Source organism: Vidua chalybeata, chromosome 2 (genome assembly GCF_026979565.1).
Source record: "Vidua chalybeata isolate OUT-0048 chromosome 2, bVidCha1 merged haplotype, whole genome shotgun sequence".
Classification (NCBI taxonomy): domain Eukaryota; kingdom Metazoa; phylum Chordata; class Aves; order Passeriformes; family Viduidae; genus Vidua; species Vidua chalybeata.
Genome location: NC_071531.1, coordinates 100,010,061 through 100,033,295, shown reverse-complemented (window position 1 = coordinate 100,033,295; position 23,235 = coordinate 100,010,061). Strand labels below are relative to the sequence as shown.

The 23,235-nt window shown below is 43.1% G+C and overlaps 1 protein-coding gene across 1 annotated transcript in view; it reads left to right on the top strand.

The window, feature by feature from the left end:
- The first annotated feature begins 13,548 nt into the window (after positions 1–13,548).
- GTF2F2 (general transcription factor IIF subunit 2) overlaps positions 13,549–23,235 on the top strand; it is a 79,323-nt gene continuing 69,636 nt past the window's right edge. Inside the window, exons 1-4 of the mRNA XM_053935153.1 lie at positions 13,549–13,727; positions 20,171–20,244; positions 20,742–20,760; positions 21,528–21,672. Coding sequence (XP_053791128.1) covers positions 13,662–13,727; positions 20,171–20,244; positions 20,742–20,760; positions 21,528–21,672 — 304 coding nt within the window. The 5' untranslated portion in view covers positions 13,549–13,661. The remainder of the gene's footprint in view (positions 13,728–20,170; positions 20,245–20,741; positions 20,761–21,527; positions 21,673–23,235) is intronic.

The following is a 23,235-nucleotide window of genomic DNA, read 5'->3' as shown; positions in this document are numbered from 1 at the left end:
GGAAGAAAGCTGAGGTATTACCTGTGCAGAGCTGACTTTTTTCACAACAGCCGCTTCTGGTTCCTCCCAAAGTGGCTGTCACTGCAACAGCCACTGGTTCAGTTCATCTGTTTTCTTGCATTGATCCTTAAATCAGTAATAAGTCCCATTGCTCTTTGAAATTACACCCATTTCGAATCAGCATGGAAATCAAGCCTTAATTTTAAAAAGCAAGGTCTTTCTTTCAGAGTGGGAATTTAAGGAGACAGCGGCACAATCTGTCACTTCAGCAGGAGCAGATGCAGCTATGACTTCTTCCAAATAATTATTCCAAACATAAATATTCAAAACCAATTCTCATGAACATATTTAGAGGAAGGGGAGGGGGGAAAAAAGGTTGACCCAGGCTCTCAGCTGCTTAACATTGCAACCACTTGCTTCACTTCATAGGGCTGTAGCCACTTGCCCTTGCACATGTGACACGTGGCCAGGAGTTTGACAACTTGGGGCAAATTGCACCTTCTCTCTGTCCTTACCTGACTGTCTCTCTCAGAGAGTCTTGCAGGTACCTGGACGTGCAAGCCCCCAGCTCGCAGCCCTGCTGCAGCTGCACCACTCAGCCCTCCTCTGCTGCTCGCCAACCAGACCAGCATCACTTTGGCTGTGCTCACACACACCCACTCAGACCAGAAAGAACACTCTGGTTTAAACCAGATAAAAATAGGTTTTAATGAGAATGCAGAACAGATTGGAGTGATCAAGTGCAGGTAGGGCTCAAGCAAGCACACTGACCTGCCCTTTTTATACTCTTTTTCCCCACACTTGCTTCTTTCCAATCCACCTCAATTCCTTCTTTCCCCACTTTTAATCCATCCCAAACATCCTGAACTAAGTCTTGTACATTCCCACGGCCCTTGGAAAACATTCCAAAACAAGTTGTAGACAATCCCAAAAGTGCTTTTTCCCACCACATCCCTCAATGAGCCTTTTACCCATCATCTTATTGCAAATACCTCTAGGTGTTTCTCCATGGCCCACAAGAGGGTCACATGTCTGCTCTGCAGGGCCTCACACATCATTAGCACTGAGGCCATGGAAGCCTAATGATCCTTTCCACTGCTTGGAGTTCCCTTTTTTCTGTTCAGCTGCTTTGTACCTCTCCTGTCAGGGCAATGAAGGGTTGGCCTGACCTAGAGGGATATCTGAGCTGTGTGAAAGCAAGCAAGCCAAACTCCTACTGCTGCTTTCCAGTGCAGCACCACTCCCCATCTGATGCCCCACAGCATCAGGAGATGGTAAATCAAAGTGGTTGGGTCCCATTGAGGGAGAAAAGGCACAATGGACAAACAGCAACTTCAGGAAAAGGAGACCAGCTGGCTGCTGGTGTGTACAAAGCCTGTAGCCAGGGGGAAGCTGTCTAGAAGCAATGAAGGTGTTCCTGTTGTTTCCAAGGTAACTTCCATCTTCTGCCACCCAGGTGAGGCTCAGCCTTTATCATAATGTGAGCAGAATGCAAATAATGGGCCTGATGTGGAAAACAAAGCGCACATAAAATGCCATATGTTACCCCAGCTGCTCATTTCTTACCTTCCACCTCTCCACATGAGCCTACTGAGGCAAAGTGGCAGGAACAAGGAATTCACCCACTGCAGCTGATCCTTCCTGACTCGCTGCTAGATGGAAGTCAGCTAATTCAAAATTATCATAGGTGGCTTTCCAACTGGAGTTACAACTCAGGAGCCCAGGAACCTCATCAATGCACAGCTCTTTGGTGCGCACACCACATGGATCTGACCTTCCCTGTATGCTCATCTGAGAGGATCCATGAGTTCTCCAGCTTGCATTGGTACCAGCTAGGCTTGGCTGTTGCCTCAAACCTATCCTGGGATCTTCTAGGGAAATAAAGGAGTGAAGGCTTCTCAGACTTCATCTCTGTGGCAACCACGAGAGAGCTGGGCTGCTGTCACCAAACCAAGTGGCACTTCTTGTATGGAGTCACATGGGTTATTGACCTCTGCACCACCTGTGACAAAAGTCACTGGGTTTTAATTGCCTCTTCAAAACCAGCACAAGAGAGGAACAGAGGAGTGAGAGGATGTGCCCACAGTCACGCACTGAGTGCAATCCTTTAGTCCTTTGATGTACGCATTATTGTCCACAAAGGGAGTTTCCAGGAACAGAGAAACTTAAGGCCATCACTGAACTCTGTGCAGTTCTTCCTGTCATTATCATGCTGTGCACTGGCAGGGAGCCCACACCAAAAATGCCAGCCTTCCACAGAGCCCTCCCAGGACACACTCCCTGGCTGTGGCCCTGCTGCTGCCCCTGGTCCAACATCTCTCCAACACCTTTTCAGAACAGAGACCACAGTGGGGAGAGGGGGACAATCGCCAGGCTGAGCTGTTAGAGCAGAATCTAGCACAAGACCAGCACAACAGTGCTGAGGGTTATGGGGGATAGTCTTTAGGAGGTTTCTGCTCAGTATTGATACTCTAGCAGGACAAGTCTCCTTTTCCCAGAAGGGGATCTGCAATGATACCAAATGCAAACTTTATCTGAAAAACTTGGCAGCAGGAGGCCTTCCTTTCCAGGTGATTTGCAGCTTTCCTGGAAGCTGGCATTATCTACTCCAGGTGTCAGCTCTGATTCACTCACAAGACCCTGTGTCACAAAATATCACACCAATATAACTTTTTAGAGTATTTCAAAGCACAAACCAGCACTGCCAATATTGAGAAGTTCCTAGCTTGGTGTGCTAAAAAGCTCTGCTTTGAAATATGGACTTAAATTTGGTACTCTTGATAGCATAAGGAGGTTATTTGTTTGTTTGTTTGGTTTTTTTACCAAGTATACCTCCACCTACAAGCCTTCAACCCTCTCAGGTCACAAATGCTGAGAAGAAATGTGTTGGTGCCTAAGAAGCTGCTCCCCAGGACCTGCTCTGGCAATGCTGAACCCCAGGCAAGGAAGCTGGCTGAGGTCTGCTTCCACATGTAGGGGCTACAGCAATGCCAGGATGAGTGGATCTGTGAGCAGGGAACCTGTCCACCCCAGAGGATCAGACTTCTCCATTTGTGTGGCTGAGCTGACCAGTAGGAATCTCGTGGCTTACTCTCTTGAAGGATGTGGAGAGATCCATTTTGCCTTCTTAGCTTCTGGGATGAAATTATGTATCACAACCATCAGCTGAGGCAACCAGTGAAATTTCTGTCCCATACCAATTTGTCAAATCCTGCTCATCAGGGTCCTGGAAAATGGAGTGTGGAAGGAGCTGCCTGGTCAGCCACCAGTTGGTGGTGATTTTCTCTAGCACTCAGCGATGGGCAGAGCCCAACAAATGGATACCTCCTGGAACATGGACAAGTGAACTTGTAACCTCTCATGTGGGTTTAAGCACACAGAAAAAGCAGAAATCTCAACATCCAAATAGCAATAGCAAGTGAAATGATACAGGCAGCTGAAGCATCATCCTATTTTGACTGCTGTACCCCCTCAATTAGCAATTGAGTAGTCTTGGTTACAGAGTCATATTAAAAACTCTTCACCAGGAGGAATTCTTGGTTTACCAGCTAATCTGAGACAGTGAAAATCTGCCAAATACTTGGGAATTTGAAATGCACTAGGCACAACTTTGCAAAGGCAAAAGAAAGCTTCTTTCTCTGCCTGTCAAAAGATACCGTCTTCAACTCTTCAAAAGAGTCAGCTGGGATAAAGTGCTTCCAACAGGCTATATTTCTTACAGTGTAGTTGTTCCATTTCTGATCTTCCAGCCCTAATTCTCAAAGAAAATCCTACAATATCTTTGTGAGGTAAATCTGGGAACTGTATCTCATTACTTTCCTGAATACTAATGTTTTAGAACACATTACCATCCTCCTCTCTGCACCTTTTCCAATTATCGATCTCCCAGTGCACTACATCATGCTACTATTATTCTACAAATTACCTGCATCTCTTTTCCCCCTAGGATAAAACCACCAATATAGTTTTTATATTCCACGGGTGCTGTCAGATGTCTAATTCAGACACAGGTCTAATTAAACCCAGAACAACTGTTCCCAAGATTCAGTTAGGTTTGAAATTCACCTCATCTTTTCTGAGGAGTGTACACGCCCCAAAACTCATCTGCTTTCTTCAGGTGTACTAGCTGGCTTCTGAAAAGCTATTACACCTACATAAAAATCTTTATCTTGAAACCTTTGGCTCTTACAATACTGGCATGACAAAAGGTTTCATAGACTGCGAATAGGAGGGGCAGCAATGGAGTGCCTGGATCTGGTTTCTAAAAAATAGAGGTGTGACACTATGACATGCTTCACAGAAGATCTTAAATTCTGTTTCACAGGACAGAGTGGGGTTTGAGCACAAACTTAAAATAGATGCTCACTTTTGAGTAGCAACAATGATCCATAGCTACAAATTCCTGCAAAGCTCAGACTCCCCTTCACTCTTTCAGCCCCTGCCTGGAAGAAACACCTCTGCACTCCTTCAGGAGGCTCCTCTCCATAAGGGAAGCAGCATCTGAGCTGCCCTTTCACTGAGCCTCAGTTTCCCATCTGTAGAACAAGGAAGGAGGACAGGCTCAGGCTTAGCCACTCCAGCCTGCCATCTCCCCCACTGCTTATCCATCACTGCTTGTGTTTGCTCCTAACCAGGGCCGGTCTCTCTCCAGGGTTTTGTAGATTCACTGTCAACTTACTGCATGAGAGGGACAGTGTGTCCTTCCAATAGCTCCCAGGGCAGCTGTGTGATAACTATTGTACATTTCCACAGTGGGAGAAGACTTGAATCTCTTCTCCTTGAAGCCAGGCATCCTGAGACCTTCAAAGATGGCTTGGAGAAGGAGCACTTCTCATGGAAAGCAGCAAACAGGGCAGAGGATGAGGGAATCCCCCCAGTGTGGGCCAAGCCAATGCTGCAGCAATGGGAAGTGCTGACAGTGTGGACTGAGATGGGCAGAAGAGCGAGTAGTTCTGGGACCAGCAGAAACCCAGCCTGCAGGGTGACCTTTGGAAGGAGAATCACAATACATATTTATCCCATTTAGAGACCAGAGGAGGTAAACTTTGACTGTGGCCAAGGTTTTAATAAAGCATGAGACCAGCTGAGGCATTTCTCACACCTGTAGTATTTTAAGCATTCTCCTCCCTCAGGTTTCTCCGTTAGCTCTTAAGGGCTGGGTTTACACTGCTCTTGTTCTCTCTCACTGCATCTCTAGCAGCATCTCTTTCCTCAACTGGACCTCTAATAATCTCGATAGATTTATGGCAGTATAGTACCTTTAGGCTTTGGGTGAAACTGACGGATGGTTTCAAAAGTTAGGGAGAGAGCCACTATCAAGCAGGCACCTACAGAGACAACGTGACCCCAAGGGCTTCCTTCCCATAGAAAAACAAGCTAAATGCCATGTAGTCATGACATTCAAGGCTCTATTATAATACAGAAACATAGAAATACAGAAACATTGGGGTGTAAGCAGCCTAAATTTTAGCCTTTTTAATGTTTGGCTACTTGACTTTGCAATTATAATGACTCTTTCAAGGAATCATTTTTATATGCAATGCAGTACTTTGTGCAGTGGCGTGTTAACGTTGATGGACTCTGTTTAAGTAGGGGAAGATGCCTTGTAATTTTCTGCTGATTTTCACCTTTTTTGCATTTTTCCCTCACACACTCTCACCCACTGAGAGTAGATTCATAAACTTGTGCACAAATATGCAGAGGATCAGCAAGGCAAAAGCCATCCACATCCTTGTCCCCATGCCACGGATGACGGGAGGCCGATGAGTCTGATCCCCGAGCCTTGCACAGACAGGCTTATTAAACTTGACAGCACCACTTGCGTGCAGGGAGATGACTCACTCGTGCAGAGGTTGTGGGATCTGCCCCTACTTGTTGAGCCACTTTCTTCATAGCAAATACATGCTGTTCAAACAACACTCTCGTTTCTATTTTGGGTCACAGTTTACAAGCACAGACTAACAACAGTGGGAGAGTGGAATTCTGCTACCAGCCAGCATTCTCCCGACACTCTCAAAAGCAGCTTTCAGAAACTACATTATTGGAGAGGATAAGAATGGACATTTGCTCTAAATAACTTAAAAAGATGTTATTATCTGCCAGAGACTTCACGTTTCCTAAGGGGAAGGTGAATATTTGGCACTTTCTCTAGCAGGTTAGAGGAGTAATTACTAGTGCAGAGACATCGACTCTTATCTTTGATAAGCTGTCAAGGATTTCTGAGACTAGTGAAGTATCACAATGTTTTCAAAATATCAGCAAATTTTCTAGTGAAGAGCTGTACGATTATGGGTGCTTGACTGAAGCATCTCTTAATGGCTGTCAGAAGTAATTTGCACTGTTGTGCAGCAGAGGCAACGGATGGTTTAATATCCAGGCCTTTTGTTCTGCACAGGCACGTCAGCTAAGTACATATTGTACCCAAAGGAAATTGTTACCCATTCTTTGTACATTTGCTTCTCTTTGTGTGCAATCGCCTGCTACTCCAACAGGCCAGCTCAAAGTCCCTCATCAAAACCATAATTGTGGTTCAATCAACAGTGTTTTACAAGAGGGAAAATGACTTCACCACAAGTAGTCAAAACAAACTTACAACTCATCAAGGTGCGCGGACACTTCACATGACCTGCCTTGATTTTCAAAAGCTGAGTTTTATTGAGCAGTCATCTCAATGATTCTGTGTTGTTCTCCTTTCTAATATAGCAGTGGGATCCTTTCTGCAAAGGATTCTGTATGCCTTGAATGCGCACAATGGGCTGGCAGGTACAAGTGATTTCTGATGTCTGATCTCTCCACATGATGAGAAAATCCTTATGTATTTCCCTTTTTCAGTTTCAGCCCTCTATATGTTGAAAAGTATTATACTGTTAACATAGTATTAATACCTAAGACTAATAATGAGGGAAAAGCCTATCTCAGCCAAAACAAGGACTCAAAGTCAGTCAAATGAGATTCCAGTGGAAGAGAAATCAGACTTTATTCCTAGCATTGCTAGAAAGGTACTTTCTCTTTCACCCCGGAAATTCTCCATGTGAACAAAGAAAGTTCAGGTAATTTAACAAAGAGGTTAGCATTCAGCTTTGTTAGAAAAAGCTTCAGTGACTTATCCTCATATATGAAATGAAGAGTTGACCTGATCATGCGGGTACTCCAGGAATGACAAGTGCGTGTGAAACAGGGAGTGAGTTTCAGGAGGGAGGAGGACATATCCCGCAAGCTGCAAGTGCTGATTTGAGGGCTGCTGTTGCCAAATGCTCAGTCTCCAGAAGAAAGTGTTCTCAGTGGTAAGTCTGCACTTTTCAACAAGCAGCAGGCTATCAAGAAATGATCTCTGATAATAAATAATCCTAGAATTATTGTATTTCTTCCCCCCAGCCCCATGTGTCATTTGCCAGAAGATAAAATGAAACAACATGAGGCCATTAGGACTACCTGTGGTCTCTGCCCCTCTCATGACCATTTGGCCCCCACGTACTCATTGGATTTTCTTAAACTCACCGGTTCCTTTTCTGTTTATTTTCCTCCCACTGACTGAAATGTCATTTTGGTTCCTTTTTTTTTCATGTTTAAGCCATAACAATTAACTAGAAGGCAAAATTTCAGGCCTTTTTTAACCTCATCCACCAATAGAAATCCAGTAAAATCTGATCCAATTGCAGGTCTGTAACACTTTCTACTCATTCCAGTTTATTTATTTCAATTTGATGGAAAAGCTGTTCTTTGTGGCAAAGGGAATGTATTTTGCTCTGGTCTGTAATAGCTTTGTTAGCTTATGCTGAAAGGAGACACACCACTCTTGCATAATCATATTTATTAGATCATTAGCACTGTTTTAGAGAAGTGCCAATAAGCAGCACATAGGAAAAAAGTGAGTTATCAGCAAAGGCCATTAGGTGGAAAAACTTTGGAGGGAACCCGCAGGCAGCACACAGCAGTAATGAAGCAGACACTTCTGATGTCTCCAGTTAATTATCTCAGTGAGAGTTTGTTGTGAGGCGCTGCTGTGGCAGAGCTGCAACTCGGTGCAAGGGTGAGACACAAGGTTAAATGCACATGCATGTGGTTAATTTCCTTTAATGACAGCACTGACACATGTGACACTGAAGAGTCCCAGAGTGATCACTTCTGAAGCAGTGACACCCACAAACTAGATGCCTTTGTTGCATTTATATGTACACACAATCTCAAAATTATATACACCTGCCTATGCTTTCGGGCTGGCAAGCTTTCCAATAGAAGTGCCCTGTTTTTCTTTAGAAGCATTGTAGATTTGTTCTTCTGCTCAATAATGTTGTTTTTGCTCAGTTTAGTCACACAGCCTTCTCCTAGTCTCATTGGGAAGCTCCCTCTGCAAAATAGTAGTTCATTAGGAGATAATTTATGCATCAATAACATACCTTGGTGACTGTGCATTGCCTATATCTACAAAATAAGGGGAATATCAATGGCATAGAATCAAGTTTGTTAAATTATAACATAAGGGAAATAAATCCAGTGAAAACAATTTTTTTGGTAGCTGAAGAGAAAATGCCTTGCTCGTCACTAGCTCATTAGTGGAAAGTCCAGGAGATGAGTGACTGTAGATGCTGCTGACCTTTTGTACTGAGGTAGTACATTACCAGAGAAGAAGATCAGAAAAAAATATCAAGAAGTGCAGGAGAACACGTTAAACTCAGTTCTTTGTAACATTTTCTATACACCTACAATGAAAAGGCACTTTAGAAAGTAACAAGTTGCTGAAACCTCACATTACCTTTATACTATTACTAGGTTGAAAATGTTGCATGCTTAAAGCTCCTTCTTGAGAGACACTGGTGAAAAAGGCTAGATAATAGTTTTTTATGCCCGAGAGGCACAAAAAGTACCTTGAATTAAAGAGACAATGCCGATTTTATGGTCATTTAAAAATTATTTTAAATTAGGTTCAAACCAAGTATCTGAAATTCTCTGACAAGTGCTTTCTTCCTTTGAAAAAAATAATTTGTAGTTGCATCTTTCAATTTTCTTTCTTCCCCCACTCCCACTCCTTCCTTGATATGGTGAAAATCCTAATAAGCAAGAGTACAAGCTGCCTACAGTCAAATTCATTGCACACTGTCAATATGATAGAAGACATGATATGGGTTGGAACTGCAAGCAGAGGCGCAGTGCCATTACCATGAAAACTAAGTATTCTCCAATATATAACCTAGATAAAAATGTGCAAATATATAGAAAGAATTAAAAATTATAAATGAATGAATGAAGACTGCCCTCTCTTCAGAACTGCCTTTTTGTGTTGTGTTTTGCAGCAGAAATGCCATGTTGAAGATTTCATACTGCCTAGGATTTTACTGAAATAGGAGCTCAGCCCTCTGTTTGATGTTTTCCAACTTTCTGCCACAGAACAGCTTGGAGTAAACAAGTGTGTTATTAACATGTTGCTCAAAAGCAGTTTGAAAACACAAAAGCTCCAACATATATTTTTGTCTTAAAAAGACACACTGAGAATTCTTTGCTGCCTTAGGAAATAGATATGCAGCTTGATGGGCCCTGTTTTGGAGTAAGTTACACAGAATTTATTTTCTCTTATTCCAAAATAAATAATGATGATCTGCCCAGATGTTCTTTTTGTCTTTGCAGATTATTTCTTCTCTTTTTTTCCAGCTTACACAGACCAACTGCGCCACAAACAAGAGAATGATGCATTACAGTTGAAGATAGCAAAAGTTTGCCCTCCTCTTACTCAAGCAGTACAAACAATAATGGTAGTTTTGAGATTTAAGTTTGAGTTTTTCTTGCATCCTTGTAAATCCATGAGGTCTTTGCTGACTGAAAATTCAGGTATTCAGAATACAGGCAGCACTCATCTCCTCCAGCACATGGAAACCTCTCTGATGGTGTCCATCACTGATATCTTGTGGGAAAACCAGATCCCATGAGCACATCTTCCCTAGTTCTTGCTGGGCTTTGAGGAAAGCACATGGGTTCCTAAATGCAAAACTCCCATCAGCTTCAACAGGGCAGCATCAGGCCTTTTGCATCTTCTGCTGTGCTGGTTTTCACCAAGTACCACCAGGCTGCATCAATTAGCCCATTCCTAAAACATTTGAAGAGAAATTCTGTGTGGCTGCTGATGACACTGCCAACTCTTCGTCTCACCTAATTGGACATGGGGAAAATAAAGAATGAGAGGCTGTGTAAGTCTCAATTTGGCCATCTCTCTTCTCAGACACATCTGTTTCCATGCAAGCAAGAAGAAAATGGGTGACTAACACACAGCTCTGCAGCTCAACAGCTGGTCCCTGGGTCCTCCTCCATGGCACTAAATGTGTCCCTGGCAAACATAAGGTTGAGATTTTAAATGAGGAATTAATGAAAATGCGCACTTTTTCCTGCTTGTTGTCCCTTTAAATTCAGTTTCCATGGAAACAGCTATGGAAAGGCTGCCTGGAGGAAGCCAGGAAAGATCTCTGCCTGGTCGCCTTCCCCTCTGGGTTGCCAGCTGAGCCACCCCAATTGTCAGACTTTTAGAGAGGTTTTTGCTATTGTCATTTACACATAGAATATGAGTGATGACTCCTCATGGATTCCCTCTCTAAGGAGTCCTGAGGTGGTCAGCCATGCTCCTGTCACCTGCTGCTGGGCTCTTTGCAAGTGGAGCTCCTCTCCTTCCATCTGTTGAAGCACTGGCCCATCTGAATCCCCATGATGCTGCTTTGCTGCAAATGTCACGCCTGTTAGAGACATCCATTCCACTGCTTTTTTCCTTTTGAAACGTGGTGGTGCATATTATCTGAGTGATCTGAGTACACAGACTGAGCTGGGAGCAGTGGTAGAGGGACAATTTTGTTGTTAATTCAGTGTTTATCCTGGGGGAACATTTGAGATCCCTCCTGGAGTACTGCATCTAGCCCTGGAGCTCCCAGCACAAGGCAGACACCGACCTGTCGGATAAGATCTAAAGGAAAGAAACTAAAATGGTTAGAGGGCTGGAGCACCTCTCTTATGAAGACAGGCTGAGAGATTTGGGCGTGTTCAGCCTGGAAAAGCAGAAGTCCCAGGGAGATCTTTTTGCAGCCTTTCAGTATACTAAAGGAGCTCACAAGAAAGAAAGAGAGACACTTCTTATTCCGGGCCTGTAGTGAAAGGACAAGGTGCAATGGTTTTAAAGAGGGTAGGTTTAGATTGGACATCAGAAAGAAGTGTTTCCAAATGAGGGCAGTGAAACATTGGAACAAATCGTCCAGAGAAATTGTGGATGCCTTATGCCTAGAAGTGTTCAAAACCAGGTTGGATGGAACCCTGAGCAATCCGGTCTAGTGGAAAGTGTCCCTGCCCAGGGCAGGGGGTTTGGAATTAGATGGTCTTTAAGGTCCCTTTCAACCCAAACTGTTCTATGATCCTATGAGCAGGATCCAAAGCAGACTGTAAAGCAACGGTGTTTGCCTCTGTAGATCCACTCTTTTTCCAGGTGAACAAAACCAAAGGGTCTTAGACGTACAATATTTGGGGGTAACACAGTCCCAGAAAATGGGGCTGGTCTTCCTACTGTTGAGATGCACCCACTTCCATTTTGATTAGCATTTGAGAAGCCTTTAGTAAGTCTATGTAAGGTTGTCTTAAAGAAAACTGAAATTTCAGTGGAAGTTGACTAATAATATAAGATCTATCCACCCTCCCAGCTGAGTTCTGCAGAGAAACACAGTTCAAATGTAAAAACAAAAGCAATTTTTAAATGCAATTAATTTTAAATGTAACTAACCCTAGCCAATATAATAGTTCAGTGTTAGCCATTATTGCTTCAGATACATATAAAATGTTGTCCTCCTTGGTTACCTAAATGATTGCCTATAATTAGAAAGGCAGACTCTCATATCTGAGATATAATACTGAGATCATTTTTTGTGTGCCAGATGAGCAATTTCTTGCATATTGTACCAGAAAAAAACCCTCTGCTTGCTGCTGGTACAGACTCAGATGGAGTATAACCTTCACCACTGAGCAACCAGACTTTAAAAAGGATGTAAACTTGTACTGGGGGGAATTCAGAGAGCAATGGACATAGCCAGAGGTCTAGAGAATAGACCTATGAGACAGAATTGAACAAACAGAAGTTATTTAGTATGAGAGGAGGCAAATCAAAGGGCTATATCTCAGTAAAATGATAAAGTAAAGAAGAGAGGAAGATAATAAAATGCTTTCCATGCCATAGAATCATAGAGTAGTTTGGATTGGAAAGGACCTTAAAGATCACCTAGTTTAAACCCCCTGCAGTAGAGAGGGACACCTTCCACTAGACCAGTTTGCTCAGAGCCCTGGCAAACCTGGCCTTGAACACTGCCAGGGAGGGGCATCCACAACTTCTCTGTGTGCAACCTGTGCCAGTGTCTTCAGCATGTCCATGTCTTTCTTGTGCCCATAGTGAATAGAAGGGAGATAATAAAGTTAAACTGCAAAGGGGGAAAACTTCTCCAGGGATAGTGACAGCTGTAAAATAAGGATGGGGGTTTTTCGTAGCCAAATACACCCATCTCAACCTAGGATGGGCAGGCGCTTTCTCTCTCCTGACATAGGACATTTTCAGTGTCTCAGATGCCCTCCTATCTTTGGACAGCTTATTCCAACACTTCCCCACGAGTTCCCTTTCTGGGAAATCTTTACTTTTTATTCCCAGAAAGTGATTCACCAGCTGTGTTTTTCTCACTTCCGTGGCCTTTGAGCATACCATGATCCCTTTCACAGGAGCTGCTCCTCTAGCCACCATTTCTCTCCCAAACAGAAGGGCACTATCATGGTAGTGCCTCCTCTCTCCAGGCTTCTCCTCCAGTTCCCCTAGATCATTTACATGGTGCTGTCTTTCTTCAGCACGCTGGGATAACTCTTCTGGTACCAGGAGGGAATAACTTCCTGCTCTGCTCTGTGCTGGTGCTGCCTCACCTTGAATCCTGCGTGTGGTTTTGAGTGCCACAGGGTAAGAAAGACATTAAGCTGTTGGAGAGCATCCTAAGGAGGGCAATGACGATGGTGAAGGGTCTTGAGGGGAAGCTGTATGAGGAGCAGCTGAGGTTCCTTGGTCTCTTTAGATTGGAGGAGACTGAGGGGAGCCCTTACTGCAGTTACAGCTTCCTCCTGAGAGGAAGAGGAGGGGCAGGCACTGATCTCTCTCATGACCAGTGACAGGACCCGAGGGAATGGCCTGAAATTGTGTCAGGGGAGGTTCAGGTTGGATATTAGGAATAGGTTCTTCACCCAGAGGGTGGTCGGGCACTGGAACAGGCTCCCCACGGGAGTGGGCACAGCACTAAGCCTGACGGAGCTCGAGAAGCATTTGGACAATGCTCTCAGGTACACGGTGTGACACTTGGGCATGTCCTGTGCAGGGCCGGGAGTTGGATGCGATGATCCTTATAGGTGCCTTCGAACCTAGGATATCCTGTGACACTGGAACTTTCTGCGGCCACCACGGATTCCCGGCCCTTCCCGCGGCCCCGCCGGCGCGGGGTCCCGAACCCGCGGCCCCGACGCAGCGAGGGCCCGCCCCGCCGTGCAGTGCGAGCGGAAGAAGTTTGTCCCTCACGGGCCGCCGTGTGCCGGGTGCGCTCCGCTGCCGCGCTCGTCTCTTGCTCGTCTCTTGCTCGTCTCGTCCGCCCGGCCCGGCCCGGCCCGGCCCCTGCCCCGCCATGAGCGACAAGGGCGAGCTGGACCTCACCGGCGCCAAGCAGAACACGGGCATGTGGCTGGTGAAGGTGAGGAGCCGCCGCCGCGGCCCCGGGCCCGGCCCAGCGCGGCCTATGGCAGCCGGGTCCCTCCGTTCGTCCCCGCCCCGCCGTGCCCGGGTTGGGCGCCCTGAGGCCGGGGTTGCCCGCGTCAGGCTCGCCCTGTGGCCCGGGACAGCCACTTCGCCTGTTCTCCTTCTCGGGGACAGCGCGGGGCTGGGTCCGGATGCCTGCTGAGTAAAGGAGACACCGCAGGGAAAGTTGGGCAGCCGGGGAGCTATCACAGAATCAGAATATTGAGGGGTTGGAATGAACCTTAGAGGTCATTAAGTCCCAAACCCCCTTGCTGTGGGCAGGGACATGTCCCACTAGATCAGGTTGCCGAAGGCCTTATCCGGCCTGGCTTTGAACATTTCTAGGGATGGGGCATCCACGGCTTCTCTGGACAAGCTGTGCAATGTCTCACCAACCTCACAGTAAAACATCTCTTCCTTGTTCTTGCTAGTGGTTTGTGATGAGCAACAAACGTGGCCACGTAACTTTTATTTCCCCAGAACGTTGAGAGTTGGAAAAAGTTTTGAGTGTGCCCAGATTCACATCCTGATTAAAAAACTGTCCACATCCAACAAGGAAAGTGGATGCCAGTGTCTTGTCATTACAGTTGCCTTTGGTGCTAGTGATGTACAGCTGTAGTGGAGGGGCTGTGAAAAGGTAGCAAGGATGTCAAATCAAACCTGTTTGGTGCAGGACCACACTCCAGTCTGGTGCCACCACTAACAGGCTGGCATTGCTCTGTTCCCTGGAGTCAGTGTCTTTACTGTCAAGACATTTTGCTGCCAGTAGCAAGCATTGTTTCAGAAAGAGGAACTTGAAGGTGATGGGGGAGTGTGTACCCTGCCTGCCTCTGGGCGTGCTCCTCTTTTTCTAGACCTATATTTATTCTCTCCTGGGAGAAACAGTTCCTTCCTCCCCTTCCTCCTTTAGGAATATGTTCAGACCATCAACTTGAAAGAACCTGTGGGGACAGGGTGGTACTCAAATACTAGTCCTGGGTGGTGAGGGGGTTGTAACACCATCATACTTCAGCTACCAAAACTGCTTGCAGTGGCCCTTCAAAACAGTTGGGGATTTCAGACTTGCTTTGCTGTGCAGAATTTTTGGTGGGCAGGTTGCTGCATCTGGCTTCCTCTTCTGTACTGATGCCCAAGTGTGTGATGTCACAAAGCCACAATGAACACTGTGCAAGTGCTCTAATTGTACTAGCTTTTCCTGGGCACTGTCAATGAATGCTGGCAGCAGAAAGCTGCAGAAGTAGATCATGACATGCTGAGTGTCAGGATGATAAAATGGCAGATGAAATTAAGAAATTAAGAGCTGAAAGATCTAATCTGGTGTGCTTAGAGAAAAACGATCCAAATTATTTGTATGCAGCAGTTGGGCTTCTGCTGATTGTTGTCATTCAGGAGGAGTGGGTTTTTTTTGTACATGGAGATAACTGTATAAGAACATGTCAAATGAGCAGAGTTAACATTGGACATGATTACAACAGACACAGAAAACAAAAGAGAAAATATTATTGTACCATCATGTTGCCTCTATCCAGAATGCTCTGTGTAGCCATGGTCTCATCTCCCCTGCTGTGGAAGGTGTACAGTGGACCTGGGAACAGTATAGAGGAGAGCACCAGGTCTGGTCTTGACAACAAGAAATGATGGCTGTGGAGGGAACTCCTGAATGCTTTGTTACCTTTTAGGCTGGCAAGAGGATTGATTTGGAAATATTGAAGAGATCTGAAGCAATGAGTAGTGTCAGGGATGGATAAGGAAGAAGTGAATAGGCAAAAGTGAACAGGAAAGAATCAGTTCAAACACAAGAATTAGAGGTGTGTCAGATTAATTCATTGGTGGGGCTCAGCAAGATCAAAGGAAGTACTGTTTTGCACAATGTGTAGTTAAATTTTGTAACTTCTTACAGTTAGAAGTTCTGAATTTCAAAACTTCACCAAAGCTCAAACACAGTCAAATTCAGGCAAGAAAATTGAATTGAGAGATTAAAAAGTAATATGCTGACAAACTCCATGTCTGCTAAAACACCCTAGAAATTAGAAGAGCATGCTGGGGAAATCAATTTTCTTCGTATGTTCCTCCTGAAGTAACTGCCATTGGCTGTATTTGGGGACAGGATACTGAACTTGTTTGTCCTTTAGTCTGATACAGTTTGATGTTTCCTGAAGCAAGGAATTTTCAGGCACATTTGTTCTTACAGTTGGTGCCACTCTGTTTAATGAGAAAACAGGACTGAAAGGAAAGCTGGAGTATTACTCTTCCAAGTAAATGTTGATGTAGTCCTTCATGCATGTGTTCTGAACTTACATCTGTCTTCTTGTATAGTAATGATAGTAAAAAATATTGAAAAGATGCTAGCACTGATAGACCATGGGCTATGCAGGATTTTATCCTTTGATTTCCTTTAGACTTGCACTTGGAAACAGCCACATCTGTTAGTAGGACTTCCAGGTCAGAGGCAAGACAGTGCATAGTACCTGTATTTTTTATGTTCACTAGCTAGGACAACAAGGATGAATTTATCCTTCCTTTGAGGGAGAGAGCATTCAGTTCTGATGGAATAAAAAGCCTGGCTTATTTGATTTCCTTTTAGCATGCATTGTGCTAGCACAGGAAGTAGTCCAGAGAGACTACTTAACAGGCAATAAAAAAATGTAGTGATGAGTATTTTAGAAGCATGAGCAGTAAAAGAGGTACCATAAAGAGACTGAGTTGCTTTAGTACAAATCCAGAAAGCCGCTAGATTTTTATTTCTGTGTTTTCAGTGAAAGCTAAGGTAGAGAAATAGTAGTAGTATTTGGTTATGTACTTGTGGTAAAGTGAAGGCCATTTAGTGTTAGCCATTAGAATGTTAATTTCTTGCTCCCTGAGTGTGTTGGTCAGATTTTTTATTTAATCTGCTGCATTGTCCTACAGCTAGAAAGATTATATCTTTATTTAATTATTTTTTGTATGTTCAAAGAAAAATTTAAACATAGAATCTGACATCAGCCTTAGTTTCTGTTGTATGCACTGCATATGTATTGCTATATAGAGAAAGAGCTAATTTAGTTTTTTGGAGAAAAATGGAAGTAGTTTGTTACAGAGAGGGACTGCTTGTGTGTTCTCTTCTAAAGGAGGGTAGGAAGCTGTGCCCAGGCTGAAAGATGAGTGGAGCAGGGGCCCTCATGTCCTACACTGCCTGTAGCATGCCTCATGTACTGCAGCCTGGGCAGTGCTGTGATGGGAGTAGCAAGAGGAGAACAGCAGTGGGAAGAGGGCTTGAAGTGATGCTCCTTATTACGTCACATTTGTTCTAGTGATTAAACTGTACATTTTTTTCTTTTTTGGAGAGAAGAGTCTTCTTACCTACAAATCCCAGAATAAAGACCACTTGTCCTGAAAGGTTACATTCAGTTGCCTTTTGGTTGGGCAGGCACTCTATCCACAGGTTGCTCTTTCTGTGCGTATGTAGTTTTCAAGATCCTCCTGTGGGATCTGTGAAAATTCTGCCCTGTAGAAACAGGTTGCTCTAGTTTTCTGTGTGTTCTTTCAAGGATTGTTAAGATTTTGAAACCTGACTCTTTACCATAATTATTATGTTAAAATTAAAAGAAAGGTGCAAAATAAGATGTCTGTGGCATTTAAGACTTTGTTTATTCTTTCCTGATTGTTTATGTCATTAGCATGTGGGTTTGTGAGCAGCACCTGGTTTTATCTGAAGTACCTATGGATAACTGGAAGTAATCCTTTGATCACAGCCCTTCATAATGCTTTGTCTTGCTCTGCATAGCCCTTGACTGCAGGTAGGCCAGCAGAAAGATGATTAAATGCACTCTTTGAGACCATCCCATGCAGTATGATTGATCTGCAACCTCTTAATCTGACTTAATTCCCAGTCTGAATGTATTATATAGCAAGTCAGTGATTTTAACACCATGAGAGCCCTTCACTCCTTGTCCACTCATACTGAATGTGCATCTACCTTATTATCTGGCAGTATAAATAGAGATTAGAAGCAAGCATGCAATAATATTTCTGTTGAGCCAGCTGGAGCATGTCATAGCATTTATCTTGACTTTAGAAAGAAGACCATATCTGATCTGGCATGGGACCTACTGTAGAAAGTTGCCACTTTCATATATATACACCAATAGATATTCATAGATACATACCAATAGATTGTGCCAATTTGTGCCTTTCTGTTGTGCTTTTGTGGTATTTTGACCAAAGTTGTCTGAACTTTATGGGAACCCAGACTGCCATTTAGTTTGTCTGAGCAGTTGGAGGCATCTTGATTTTGTAGCTATTCCACATGTACTTCATGGGGTGCTGTGAGTCTAAAGGTAAATGCTAACTAAGCACCAGTTCCAAGATCTGGAGTTCTTGAAGAACTGATAAATACAAAGTTAGTGTTAATTTAATTTGAGCCTTAGGAAGTTAGGAGGTTGTTCTTTGTTAGCAAGTTATTGGAACAGGCTCTTTTTCTCCCCAGCTTGGCTTAGTTTTTACTCTATGCAAGACAAAAATTAGGCTTCAAAGTGCTTTGCTGCTTGAAACAGAAAATGCCCCAGGCATAGCTTAGTGTATTTATCTTTGTTACTAGCTGTGCCACACACTGTTTTTTCACGTGGGCACAGATGTTTTCAGTAGCTGTGGACTGTGTGAGCCAGGACAAACTTTGCTGTGCCAGTAAAGAACTGACACACTTCTGAGTAGTGTGCTCCTTGCCAGAGCCTTTATTGTACATTTTGAGTCCAGGTCACCCAATGCTGCAGATACCACAGCCTTTGCAACTGAAGGAATTAGTGTGTAGGTGAGGTAACAGCACTGCAGCAGCCTTTAATTCTCAGTTTATGCAGGTCTTGTTCCTGTCCCTGGACTAATCACTACTTTGTGGAGTTGTTCTGGAAAATGGGTTGGGGAGCTGCTTTGGTTGTTCCACCTGTTAAACACAAAATCAGCACAACTAAAACAAAGAAGTCAGCCACTGCTCCTAGCTAGACCAGTCTGCTCTTTCCATATACTGACCAGCTGCACAAAGACTTTGCCCAATGCAGTGAAGAGCTGGGAATGAGTGATGTGAGGCAGATTTGCCTAGGGTGGTTCTGCTGTTGGAGGAGTGGCAGTAGGCTGTGGTCTTTTGCTCAACATGTCTGAGGTTCCCAGACTCTAAGCCTTCCCTTCACAGCAGAAATTGCTGAACTTCTCATTGCTGTGATTGGTTGGTTGATTTTTTTTTCCCAGAGAGATGATAATTTCTAATTAATATTTAAAAGTATAATTTTACCCGATAAAATATTGAGACTCCTCAGTTTAAGAATATGATGCTGATCTTTTTCTGCCTTTTATGATTGGATAGTAGTATTTGAGATTGAAGTTACTAAGATTTTTCTCATTTGAGACTCTACACTGGTGCTACTTTTGTGCTACATTATTCTATTTACTCTCTCTAACTTAATATATGTACACATATGTGTATATGTGTGTGTGTGTGTACATGTGTATGTATATAAAAGCTCAAGAAGTGGGCTTGCATGAGCTTCATTAAGTTCAACAAGGCCAAGCACAAGGTCCTGCACTTGGGTTGGGGTAACCCCCAGGATCAGTGCTTGGGGAGGAAAGGACTGAGAGCAGCTCTGAGGGGGTGTTGGTCAATGAGAGGCTGGACATGAGCTGGCAATGCACACTTGCAGCCCAGAAAGGCAATTCTTTCCAGGGCTGCAACAAAAGACTCATGGGCAGTATGTCAAGGGAGGGGATTCTGGTGAGACCCCCCCTGGATTGCTGAATCCTGCTCTGGGGCCCCCAGCATAAGAAGGATGTGGACTTGCTGCAGCAGGTACAAATGGGACCACAAAGATGATCACAGAACTGGAGCACCTGACAGATGAGAGAGACAGATGAAGAGAGCTGGGTCTGCTCAGCCTGGAGGGGAAAAGGCTCCAGGGAGACCTTACAGGTGTCTTCCAGTGCCTCAGGGGGGCTGATGAGAAAGATGAGAACAGATTTTTTAGTAGGGCCTATAGTAGTTGGACAAGGAGTAAAAGGTTTTAAGTGAAAGGAGGGTGGATTTAGTCTAGATGTAAAGAAGAAATGTTTTATAATGAGGGTGGTGAGGCACTGGCACAGGTTGCCCAGACAAGCTGTGGATGTGGCATCCCTGGAGGCATTCAGGGTCAGGTTGGATGGAGCTCTGAGCAAACTGATCTTGTTGCAGATGTCTTTACTCATTGCTGGGGGTTTGGACTAGATGTTTGTTAAGGCCCCTGCCAACCAAAACCATCTATGGCTCTCTATTGTCTACTATATTTAGCTCATACTTTATTCTGAAGCAGTCAGGGTAAAAGCATTTAAAGTATTTACCCATACACAGTTTGTACAGAATTTTAAAATCTGTTTTTCTTGAAATCTGTTGTCTTTTCTTAGGTCCCCAAATACTTGTCACAACAGTGGAGTAAAGCTTCAGGAAGAGGTGAAGTGGGAAAACTAAGGATTGTCAAGTAAGCCTTTACTCTACATTTACTGGTTGCATTTCTTAGAAATTATCTGTATAAAATAAGAATATATTGCACCTGTTCTAAGACATAATCCTTTTTCTTGCCAACAGTGTGCATATTTCTGTGATCCATGAGTAGTGTTTGCTTGTGTAGTGATTAGGAATATAAATTGTACAAAATTATACTGGGGAGTCACTCTGTCCCATTACATGAGGTTTGATTTCCTAGGTTTGAGGAAACCTAACTGCAGAATTTGCTTTTATTTGCATGTGTTATTTTGCTGCTTCTGTCCTTACATGCTGACTTTTCCCATTTATTCTTGGGCATCAGCTTAACAAAAAATTGAACAGCTCAGCAGTGAAGATGAATAACAAAAGCAGAATTCAAATTTGCTTTTTTTATCAGGAAAGTTAAACTTGAGGAATTAGGTTAAGGAAACATTGTTAAATATATTTTAAATATTTATATATTTATTAAATATTAAATATTTTCTTTTTCAGAAATCAAGGAAGAACAGAAGTAAGTAATTGCTAAAGTTTATATTTTGAATTCTGAAAACTGTTTAGAACATGCTGGTTTCTAACGTCACATATTTTTTGTTATACCTCTAGTGAAGCATTGTACCACTGAATCAGGAGGAGAGAATTCTGTTAGTAGCTCTGCCCATAGATGCCTGTGAGGCTTGCATCAGGTCCCTGTTCCCTCACTTTGTTTACCTCGTCTTCAGACACTTTGAGATGTGTTAGTACAAAAGGCTAAGGAGGATGCACAGGAAAAGCATGCAGTGCTGGTGTGAGGTATCCCTCTTCAAGCTTCCTTAGCTTCACTATTGAGTGTACAACGTGAACATGGCAAAGGAGCTGTGGTTAAACCTCTTCTGGGCTGTGTGCAATTCAGGAGGCCCAGGCTAGTAACACTTGTGGTACTTCAGCACTTTTTCTGGAACTCAGCTGGCTGTGCAAAACATTTTTCAGCACTCATACTGAGCAATGGCTGAAAACCTATTATGCTGTTTATTTTAACAAGTAAAATCAAGTTGTTCTCTGACTTCAGGAGGAGGTAATTTACAACTTTTTGAAAGCTGAGTAAATTTTATTAAGTACATGAAAGCTTTGAATTCTGTATTTCAACAGGAGATCAGCGTGGAAGGACTCTTATATCACTCTTTATTTTTGAAGTAGAAATATGCTATACTACTTATGTTTTCTCTCTTTTTGTTTCCCCCTAACTTGGGAAACAATGCAGTTGAGTCTGTTTGGTAACACTGTGGCAATTGTGACTGTTAGGTGTCATTTACTTTGAATGAAGAGCTTGCAAGCATCAATGATATTGGAGGAAAGCCTGCTTCAGTCAGTGCACCAAGAGAACATCCATTTCTTCTGCAAAGTGTGGGAGGACAGACCTTAACAGTGTTCACAGAAACTTCAGTAGGTAAGTTAGAATTAAAGTTGTTATGACTTTACCAGTATGTCTGCTTTCAATAAACCCAGTGCTGTAAAAGACAGAAGACTCGTAAGTCAGATTTTGGCAGTTTTGGTGTTTTCTGTGTAAATAACACTGTTGTAATTTTTTTGTGTCTGTCTGTTTACTTGGTGTGATCAGGCAACTGATTTAAGTTCTCCGGGGTTATCATGTACATTTCAGCTCTGAGTCTGCTGGAGACAGCAGGGGGAATGTGGAATGCAATACAGAGTGCAGTACATTGTGTACATTCTCCTTTAGGGTTTTTACTGAAAAAACATGATTTTGTGTTCCCATGTATTTTTTGTATGAACTAGTATTTGGTCTTTTCTCCTTGAATTGGTCTCAGCTGTGAATATAATTTTATAACAATGCTGATTTTTCCTCTGTTCATTTTTTTTAAATTTAATCAATTAAAAATTTTGCATTTTCCAGCAAGTAGAAATAGTTATTTGAGGACCATGGATTTACTGAGTAGAAGTTATTAGAGCAAAGGGTGGTTAGTTACATGAGAAATGATTGGGATGAAGCACTGAATAAGCATAGGCCCTGTCAAAATCGTTTTTGTTTGAGATTAGCAAGCATAACATGCAGTCAGTGAGTTTTCCTGAAACTGATTTAAATGCAAAATGGCTAAAATTTTTGCTGTTACATTTAAGTTGGTACAGTGACAGTACAGTCAAAAATGTACTTTATTGTGCTTTTCTTGTTTGATTTTTTTTTTTTTTTTTTTCTTTGAAAAATGAACATGACACAAATATTCCAAATTCCTGTCAGATTCCTTACATGCACCATGTTTCTGAGGTTACACTCATGTGCTTAAATGTGTAGGCATGTTTTGAGCTCCATGTCCATTTTCAACAAATTTGAAAGTGAATTATGGCTAGTGGGAAAACAGGTGTCTGAAGGGTGGACTGAAAGAAAGGCTGCTACTGTATTGGATACCAGAAAATCCCCATGGAAAAACCCACTATATTGACCATGAAAAAACACTCAATAAGAACTTACATATCTTTGCACATCAGTCGATCCACAGTAAGGCAATAATAGGAAACTGAAATTCATTCATTCCTAGGTTCACAGGAATGAGTCTTCATATTATAATTAGCATATTTTTTTTTCTGAAAAGCATCTTGTCCTTTTTCTTTTTTTAATTTTTTTTTAATTGCACCATGTAACACAAGCAATATGTCAGTTTGAACCATGGGCCAAAGATTAAGCTGGTATGGAACTGTAGATGTCATCTAGAAGAGTGCAGTTGAGGAATTAGGCAATGAAAGATGGATAAAAAAGATGCAGTATTGCTCTCAGTCAGTACCCTTACTGAGGACTGACTTAAATCAACCAGGGCAAATGGCTTAAAGCAGTTGGGTTTGTTTTGTACAAGGTGAGGGTTTTTTTTTTTGATTGTGGGTTTGTGATTTGTTCCCCCTTCCACCCTTTTTTTGAGGACATTGAATATTCTGAGATCTATTCTTTGTGTAGTCTTTTAAGCCTGGGATCCTTATGTTGGAGTGACTGTCTTTTTGATGG